Source organism: Lottia gigantea (assembly GCF_000327385.1).
Source record: "Lottia gigantea unplaced genomic scaffold LOTGIsca_75, whole genome shotgun sequence".
Classification (NCBI taxonomy): domain Eukaryota; kingdom Metazoa; phylum Mollusca; class Gastropoda; family Lottiidae; genus Lottia; species Lottia gigantea.
The window spans coordinates 248450-258807 of NW_008710508.1; the positions used below are offsets into that span (position 1 = coordinate 248450).

General features: G+C 31.9%; 1 protein-coding gene across 1 annotated transcript; it reads right to left on the bottom strand.

Moving 5' to 3' along the window:
* Positions 1–832: 832 nt before the first annotated feature.
* LOTGIDRAFT_131629 (hypothetical protein) lies at positions 833–8106 on the bottom strand (the record flags this gene model as incomplete). Its single annotated transcript, XM_009066292.1, has 7 exons — positions 833–1116; positions 1225–1375; positions 1548–1666; positions 1879–1965; positions 3424–3881; positions 7490–7599; positions 7909–8106. Coding segments are annotated over 7 exons (1407 nt in total), but the record flags the coding sequence as incomplete, so codon positions are not given.
* Positions 8107–10358: the final 2252 nt, after the last annotated feature.

Consider the following 10358-nt stretch of genomic DNA (forward strand, 5'->3'; position numbering starts at 1 on the left):
TTATATATACAGCAAGGATGAATATATAATCTGACAATTGAAAAGCATGATAAAAAAGAATACTGTTCATATTTTAAAACATCGATCCTATTCACAAAAACTCTGTCTATTTATGATTGACCGTTCATGTGGCGTTAAGTTTTGTTGAGGTTATTGTGAATCCGACCCAGATGAGCTATACGTGCACAGATCGATGACATTTTAATGTCGTCTTCGTTTCTATTTCTTTTTCAAATGGGTTCGATATAATTGATTTTCGATAAATGACCTGAACAAACATATAGGTTGGCAGCATAAGTGTATTTTAAGGGACAAAGTAGTTTTTTTATGAGGAAGTACATACACAATTCAAAACGAAAGCATGATGAATGATTTGAAGAAATTAGTATACGTGTGATCAATCAAGTAAAAATATCGATGAAAGTTCTATATAAATCCAAAACAATTCACTCATAAAGCGAATCTCACCCGTTATGGTTGTAATGGATTTCGCAGTATTGAGGATGCATAGCAGTAAGTGAAACGATGCCCACAAGTTATAATAAGTTCACAACAAGACACACAATAAATTCTTCGAATAATCAGATGTAAGTTTCGCTGACTTAAACACTATATTTACAGTTTTCCAGTTTCATAAAATGATTTGCCACCATGCCAACATTTTGCCAGATTAACATAGCAATCTGCCTATTTACACTATCCAGTAATAATATCGTTGAATCAATGAATTATGCAACAGTCAGACTGAAGCATTTATTTTGCAAAGACATGAACATAACACTAAGTTCACTCAATCACAGTTTAAACAGTCTTCACGTGCTATTTACTGACTTTATTCGCCAGCAGTATCTTCACCACCACCAGCTGCTTCAATAACTGCTGCAGATGCAGCTTTAGCAGCAGCCTTTCTCAACTCCTCGTTATCGAGATAGGGTTTCAAGAAAATACATATTAGTCCGACTGTATTAACAAGTAGATAAAATATAAATATGACACGATCTGTTACACAAGCAATGACTCTCCACTCTCTTACATATTTCTCTTTTTCTTCAGCCTTCGCTTTCTTTTCTCGTACTTTTTCTAACATTTCTCTTATTGCCCTGACTTCTTCTAATACTGGCCCATAATATCTATTAAAGTTAAATTGTTCTTCTCCATTTGGATTACTGAATCCAAAACTATTTTCTGTTGAAGTATCTTTATCTGTTCCATTATCTAGTAAACGAACTTGTCCAAACCGGATATCTCTGTATGGATATTGTCCACGAGCCTCACCAACAACCCGGCCAGTTTTCTTTGGAGTAAGTGGGTTATAATCGGGTTCAACTATTTTATCACGAAGACAAAGTGCTCTTGCGAAACAGTCAATAACAATCTGAAATACAAAGTAATTAACATTGTTGAAGTTAACAAAGATATTTTGGTAAGTTTGCAACAGATGGCAAAGCTAATTTTAAGCAATATCTGATATTTGTTTAAATCAATACAAAAAATAGCATCAATCTGACGTTCATTTTGACTTGACCGCAAATGATGTAAATACTTACAGATCTAAGAAAGCGAGGAGCTCTATTGATGCGAACACCACGAAAAAACATATTGGCAACAACACAAGACAATACTGTTGATAGCGTAATCATCACCATACTCAGACAAAAATATGCACCTGAAAGAGATTTTGTAAATGAAACTTGTTTGCAACCTAGTACTTCTCATTACTGGTGCTTCGAATCCTCAATGCATCCGATATATACTCTGATATACTTAGAGGACAAAGACTTGCACTGGTACATAATGCATACTAAAATTAGTTTGATTTATTTCTATATGGATATGTGTCTTTAACGGACAAAAGAAACCGAATTTCATAAAGCTCACCTATGAGGGGTATAGAAGCAGCCGCCTTCGGGGTAGACTCTGCCAGTAATAATAACAAGACGAAAAAGGCGAGGAAAATATTCATACCTGAAATTCATCAAAGTATATGCTAGAATTACAGTCAAAAATTGTTATTTAATATTTTGAGCAGATTCATTACGCCTTTTGAGACACCTCGTTAAGAAATGTCAAATGTTTTATCACATGATGACATTACTTTAAGCAACAAATCTGGAGAAAAAGGAACTTCGGTTTGAAGTCAAAAAAATGGATGTTTAACAAGGTCAACATCACACGATTAATAGGTATTTTCAGCCACTAATGATTGGTAAATGTTAGAAACGCATGATCTAGACACAACGTAATTCAATCTATACCGAATCAATGTTAACATTTACAGACTGAGATTGAGAAATATAAGCTACAAGTTGAATGCTGATTTGAGTTTGAAACAAATAAATTATATTACTAGTGTGAATCTAAAATTTAAAGTAAAGTTCAGCAATCATTGAACAAATAATCACCAATACTTGGTTTTCGGCTTGATTGCTCTAGCCAAGATAAGGAGTAATAAATTTAGACTAACTCTCGTTGGCTTAGAACCCAGTAGAATTCAAATTTCACACTTGGAGTCATTTGTTGCTCATTGCTTTAATTTGAAGAACACTAAGTCTTTTGAAACGAAGAATCCTCGCCACAGAAGCCCCATTAAGAGTAATTATGTTTATAATTGTGTTAAGTTTTCTAGCTTGAAGAAAGACATCTATAATTCCTGGTGAAAGTCGAGTCATTGAAATATAATTCAACCATCTCCAAATCCTCTGAGATCTCCCCAGAACGCCATATCAATAAGTGGGGAGGGATTTTTATGTCTTGTTGGCTCATTGGTGTCAAAACATTGACGTTATCCAATATAAAAACTTCTAATTATATTTCCTCTAAGGCAAATAAATAACGTGTGTTTAAGACGGAAAATCTCCCAAGTCAACGCATGATTCTTGGGAAATTTGCTGAGTTTATCACAATTGTTTTTAATTTTCATCAAATCAATCGTGACATCCTGAACTTTCTAGGTTTTTATTCTTACATTAAAAGGTCTGAGAGGAATATTTAATTTGGTCCAACGGCGGTTGAAGGCCATTAAACCATCAAGACTGCCATATTCAATAATCGAGTCCAGTTTTATCGATTCTGTATATCGTTAGCTGAATTAAACAAATACGAACCATTCAACTATCATTAATTCTACAGTTTTGTTTCAATATCTAAATAGCCAATATGTCATGAAGATGATGACGTGTTGAATGCAGTAACTATCAGTCTCGGAAATGAATGAAATTTTATAATAATGGAAACAAAAAAAAACAAAAATCACTGAAGATGTAGATTTTAATTTCCCACCTTTTTTAGGGCATGGGTGGAACCACTATTCGTTTTATCTTGTTAACACGACAACATAGATATATTAAACTTAGCAATAGTTCTTCGGTAAGTTATAAGGTGGCTATAAAAGGAATGTGGCAAAAGAAATGTACCAAAACTTACCAAGTATCAATTTAGCAGGAGATTCTGGTGGTACCCAAAATATAACCAATGTTAATAAACTGAGCAGAGCACATGGCATAATTAATATAAAAGTATAAAAAGCGACTCTTCGTTTTATCCGGAGTGTAAATGTAAGATCCGGGTAAGGTTCGGGACAGCATAAATAGTATTTTACATTTCTTATGGCAACATTTTCAACTATACTCCATTCTTTGTTATCTATATATTCTAGAAGGTCCATTTCTTTTTGAGTATCATCTAAAAAGTGCATATCTAGTCTCAAACCATTGTATGTCCAGGATCCAAACTTTAAAATACACCGTTGTTCATCAAATGGAAAGTAAAGAGTATCGAAAGAACAGGAACTTCTCAGTATAGCTTGAGGCATCCATAATAAATCACCACTGTTCTGTACCACCACCAGAGCATCTCGCTGTTCCTTCAATCTATCGTCGGCACTGAAATGTACAAGTAATAAAGTTTATTTTGTTTACTTTGTTTTTGCAAAGAACACGTTCTGCTTGGTTTCAAACATATTATTAAAAATGAAAGACCAACATCATCCTACAAAAGTATTCATTTCAAAAGATGCTGTTTTATTTAAAAACATCAAAATATTCTAATTTGCACTTATCCTTACTATGCAATAATTAAAATCACCGACCTCTGACACTCATGGTGGCCCTCTACGTGATTTGGAAAAGATGGGCCAAGCCTATTTCATTTGTCCAATATTATTAATCAGTTGTTTAGTCACGCTTCTTGTCTGGACGAGAAATAAGAGCGTCAACAAACCAGTCTAACTTGTGAATTACGGAAAACTGATATTTACACGGTCAAACCACTTTTAATAGCCTTATAATGTTCAATCTTTCACTTATATTTGCTATGATTTTACACAAGAAAAGAAATTTTACTTTAGGTTTAAAAATAGAAAGATTGATGTTTAGATTTCGAGAGCTCAGTTGTCTGCGATTTATATTTTAGTGGGTAAATTTGATGGTGCCTGATCTATTGTTTTTGTTAGCATCGATACCTGCATTGACGTGGTTTGTGGTTAACCCCATTTTATGAATATCCTTTGTTCTTTTAACATTGGTGTTTTAAATACCTCTTATCACAACTACTCTCAATTGCGTCCTTAATAATGTGGAACTATAGTAAACTGAACATGATATTGTTGACAAAAAGATATTAGTAAAGTAGGTATTAGACGGGGATTAAGCTACGTCGTCATTCGCTTCTTTTAATCTTTGGATAAATTCTTACATCTCACGTTCAGACTTAACTTTACTCTTTGATTCTAAACCTAACTACAAACTTTAATATTATTACCAAATTTATATTCAAATATCATTATTCCAGAACCAAATTATTTGTTTTGTCCCAATTACTATTAAATCCTCATTTCACTGATATGAAACATTTACCAAGGATTCGAGAGACTTGCAATTGGAATCCAGGCCGAAGCAGGGTTACTTGACACGCATATATTTCATTTAGGAAATTTTATAACGAACTTTTGGACAAATAATTATTATCAGTTTCTTACATTTTGACTGATTTGTTTGGACCATACCAACTCTTTTTAAACCATCCGATATTACTTCTCCTTGAAGGAGTCCACCAACATACAACTTTTATTCTTTTGGACGAGATTTTGATTAACGGAATTGTCGTGCTTGTACGGATTTTTATTAGTCAGCTAGTAGACATTTTCAGAGCTTGTCGTTAAATTTGGAAAATACTGAAACTGGTATGTATTAAATGTAACTGGTATTATATGTTTTATATGCAGTATTCAAATATTTCTTTTATTTTTTAAAAAAATCCAGTCCGACAATATTAATTATATGTATTTGGGTTGAGACACGTCCATTGATCATTATATTTAAAAAAAACAATAACTAGCATTGTAATGAAGTAAAAAGAAAGGATTTCTGTACCGTGCTGTTCGCTTCAAGAAGTCTAGTTCAAGAATGTCTGTTCACGCTATGTCTATTAGTGAAGAAAATAAAATTAGTCTAGAACTTGTGTTATGTTAAAGTAGTTGTAATGAGTATAAAGTAGGGAAAATAATATTATTTCATCATAAACTCTCTCAATTTCCACCTTTATCCGTCTACGACCTCTCTCTCTAACAAACACATTAACTAACTTTTTACCTCTTTGAACCAATTTCACACATAATGCCCACTAAATTAAGAGCTTCTTTATTGAGATTTCACAATAATTTGGAAAAATCGGAAAATTCAAACTTTGACGAGCTACAGAAAAGAAAATCTACAGTGTTTTCTATAAGAAAATTCAGAAGAAGTCCCGACACAGAATTTTATTGATACTATGAAGGTATAAAAACGTTGAAAGCGATATTTCACAAAAAGACAGCAATCAAAATCTCACGGATACGGATAGTTGCAAAGAACTATGACATCATATTTTGGTAATCCTATACTAATTTGTATGTAAATAATTACGGAATCAAAATGTAATACATATTGCTTTTATAAAGATTAATAGCATAGTAATACAAGAGGTTGCCACGCAAGATACGCCCACTTCCTAACAAATTTTCAGTATATCAAGGGCGGTCACCAATCTGTGTCAAATAGAACCAAAAATCTAAATTATCCAAGATATTGTTGATTTAAACCATCACACAAAATTTCATAAAATTCCGACTCGAACTGTAATCTACTCTTCGTTCACGAGCCATATCTAACATAAATTAAGTGTGTCATTAAATCATATAAAAATAGCGATGACCATTGTAATACGCCCACAATTGTAATGGCATCCAAGCCGCCCGGTTAACAATGGCTATATTAAATACTAAAGTTTTATGCAACGTTTCGAAATGTTTCCCCCGTCGTCCTCAGGCACATAATCATCGATAAGAGGTAATGGGAAAACTATACATTAATGCTTAATAAATTACTACATGTTTTTAAAAGTTTGCCCTCACTCTTTAAATAAGCAAATGAAATGAAATGATTTACCTCCTACTTTTCAGCACCTTGTGGGCTAATGAATTTAAATAAGTATTAATGTATATAAATTATATATATATTGTTTTTCCATAAAGCTGTGTCTATATATAATATCGAACATGTTTTTTTTAATAATAACCCATATTAAATATTTTCGATTTTTTGCTTTTTAATAGGGTTAATCCTTGGGTGATTCCACTAAGATTTCGAGATCAAGGGCAATAACTCAAAAAAATACTTTTTTTTATAGATTTTTTGAATATCTATAGGACACATCATTGGGAAATGATAAACAGTTTCAAAACTTTTCGTCTAAATCTGTTAAGAATTGTGACCTGGACCTTTCTCACAAGTTAAAAATTGAACACGTTTTCAAGAACAAGGGCAATAACTCATATCATTTTTAAGTAATAAAAAACATTCACATCAAATTTTATCAAAATCCATCAAGAAACCAGTTCTCTATCATGTCCAAAACACATTTCAAATAAATATTGAACGCGTTTTCAAGAACAATAACTAATATAAAATAACTAATATTAATTTAACGGGGTTCATCCTTAAATGATAACAAATATTCATACCAAATTTGATCAAAATTCACTATGAAACCAGCTCTATTTTGCGTCCACAACAAATTTTCAAGAACAAGGGCAATAACTCATTAAATATTTTTCGATTTGTCTGAATTCAACTTATCCTTAAGTAACAAACATTCCCACCAAATTGAAACCAGCTCTCTATCGTCTCAACAACAATTGTGGATAGACAGACAAGGGTGACAACTATATACAATATACTATATATAAAAACTGTAGTCTCTATTGTGTTCATGAATACATTTTGACTAAAAAAACGTTTATTAAAAAATCGTCTACATCTAACTTGATCAAGATATCAACATTATAAATGATAACACCGAATTCATTTAAATCGGATGAAAACTGTAGTCTTTATTGTGTTCTCAAACAAATTTTGGGGCGTTTTATTTAGTCAAGGACAATAACGGCGTTATAATGTAGGCGTAGAAATAAGTGTCTGGAAGGAAAATATATTTTCATTTCTGTATGACTTACAAATTATATAGTAGGATATCGGGTAGCCATATTTTAGAAGATGGAATACGAATATCCGTGATATTATCATAGTCTTCTTTCTGCCATGTTAATAATACATCTTTCCATTGCTGTAATATATACAACAAATAGCATTAGTAAATGATAAGAATATGCGTTACATGGTCTTTGAAACCCATTAAAATGAATATAAAAAAATGGCATTTTTCACAAACAGATAAGACTCTGTTACTTAATAATATATTTTGTATGCATGGCATAAAAATACCACAAAACATTGAAGTCGTTGTCATCCCAAATGCATTTTAGAAATCAAGGAATACATTTGGTCTTTAAAACAAATCCTTATACATTATACGAGAATAAACAAGCAATTCTAATGAATGTTGATGGCATTTTGAAATATATACTGTACATACATAATTATACCAAACATTGGTCTTCAAAACTTGGTTCTTTTCATCCACATCTAAAATTTGTATCAAAGACAATCCGAATCTAACACTTATGCTATCGGATGTATTAACCACTGGCCGACCTTCTTTTCCATGTAATTCATAACGATCTAATAACTTCTTGATCAACTGTTTTTCTTTAGATGAGATGTGCTCATAATCTGAAATTTATAAGATAAGAATGCAGATGTTCGATTATTATTATCATTATTATTATTTAATACATGACTGACACACGTGATTTTCAATCGTGGGGATGCGTCATTCAAAAATTATGTATCCCTTAAAAGTTGAGTTATTATTCACAAAAGAGGCAGAACATACAGATGTGTAGGGAATATATATTTCTGTGTTAAATTTCTTAAATGTGCTAGTGAATCAAACATGAACTCATAATAGTTTTTAATGTTTAGATTGAAATTCGGGATTTTGTCAATTTCGAAACTACTTGTATTTAAGTATTAAAATATTGGACTATATATGTCGTATAAGAATGTGGATGATAAAATAATAAAATGTCGATTTCAAAGATTTTATATTTTGCGTGTTCGCCTACACAATATAATTTTCTAAACGAACGGAATTTTTATTAGAAAATTGATGTGTTGATACGAGAAATTTATCAGAAAGAAATAGATTCTGTTTCATTATCTCCTGTATATTTCTTATTTAAGATCTACTTCGTCAGCTAATCAATCGTATACAATAAGTTTAATGTTTTAAAAGTTTTGTAGTTGTATCAATTGAGATCTTGTCATATAACCTGGAAACACAAGCCAGATGCAAGTTAAGACTTTTTGAAACACTGAAGTAAATTTGTTATATTTGATATCAGACGTTTATATTTAAGGTATCATGACCACAGACGAGCTATTAGCCTTTTAAATTGTCCAAATGTTGTTACAATTCAATTTCAATAGAATTATTGTATTAAATGTTGCGTCGGATCTGGAAGTGTCAAGGGAAATATGTAGGCCAAAAGTGTTTTTGTATGACACTTTAATATTTGGACATTGCACTGGTAATGTTTTTATGGTATTTCTGTTTTAACATCAAAACACAATTAAGTGTATTCTATTGCTAGCTTTAAGTTTAGAGATTGGACGGGAAAAGAGACTATTGGGATTACATGTTTTCTTCCAGTTGATTCTGAAAAGTTCCTAAATTAAATCAAGTCTGTCGCAATACCGACACCACGAGGATGATATACTTAAAGTTTCGCATCTTTTCCTCATTTCAACGGTATAATTGGTGCTAAAATGATCTCTATCAAATGACAGGTCTTCCAAAAATAACAGCAATCCTAATCCAAGAAGAGGCGTTATTTCGAAATACGATCTGGTTTTGGAGCTTTTGTGTTTCACGATTATCTTATGGTATTATTTATACATATTATGACAGTGGGGCCAAAGCAATCTTTTTCTGAGGTCGATTCCAGAATGAATTCCGGTCAATAATGGCGAATCAAAGGTCAGGATGTCCTTCAATCAGACAAACTCATATGATAATGTAGATTTAGCAAATTAGAAAGGTAGACCTTCCTATTTTTATGTTGGTTATTAAATGGAAGTAATGATAGGAAGGTTGTAATAGTCTAGCCTAGTTTATTTGGTGGTAGATAATGGGGTATTAACACCACATTAACTCATATAATGGTCGTAGAATACTACAGTTTGAAATTGATGTCGTAAAAAACCATGACCTACTTCAAGTTGCATGGCATTAGTGAATTAAGATGAACTAATGATACATTTAAGCCCTTATTTTACTCTTGATGTACAGTTTGTGCTAACGGTGAGCTGGAAGTGGGCATTAACTTGTCATCTTCTAACCAGCCATCCAAGATGAGATCTATTACTGTTGAAACCAGATCTAAGGGCTTCCTAAAATGGCTGACGACAAGAAACTGATCCGAGACATAAATTTAACATTTTCTCGAACCCCAAGGTTTTACAAATACAATCTTAGAGAATTAAAAATATATAAATAATTCAACATGTGACGAAATCTATGTAAATAGTATGTAGACTTGCATTGTGAATATACATAAAGTATTTTCTTGATAAGAAATATAAAATATTGTTGCATTAAGATTGAAAAAAGTTATCTTCCTATCTATTTGACATGACGTTCCATCAGAATTTCCAAACCTTTCTTCTGAAACTTTTTCTTCATGAATGCGCCTAAATATAAAGAGAGACTGTTCGAGATATCTCAGATGTCTGGCAAAATTGTCTTCATTGTGCCCATTATTTAAGGTGTAGCCCTATGTTCATTGGCTCGACATGTCAAAAAGCGGTTTCATTTTCAGACTAATGAACTAATCATAAATAACTCTATATGATCTCTTATTTATCCTGTTTAATTAAACCTTGGTGTATTATTTTGTCACGAACAATAAGAAATAATTGATG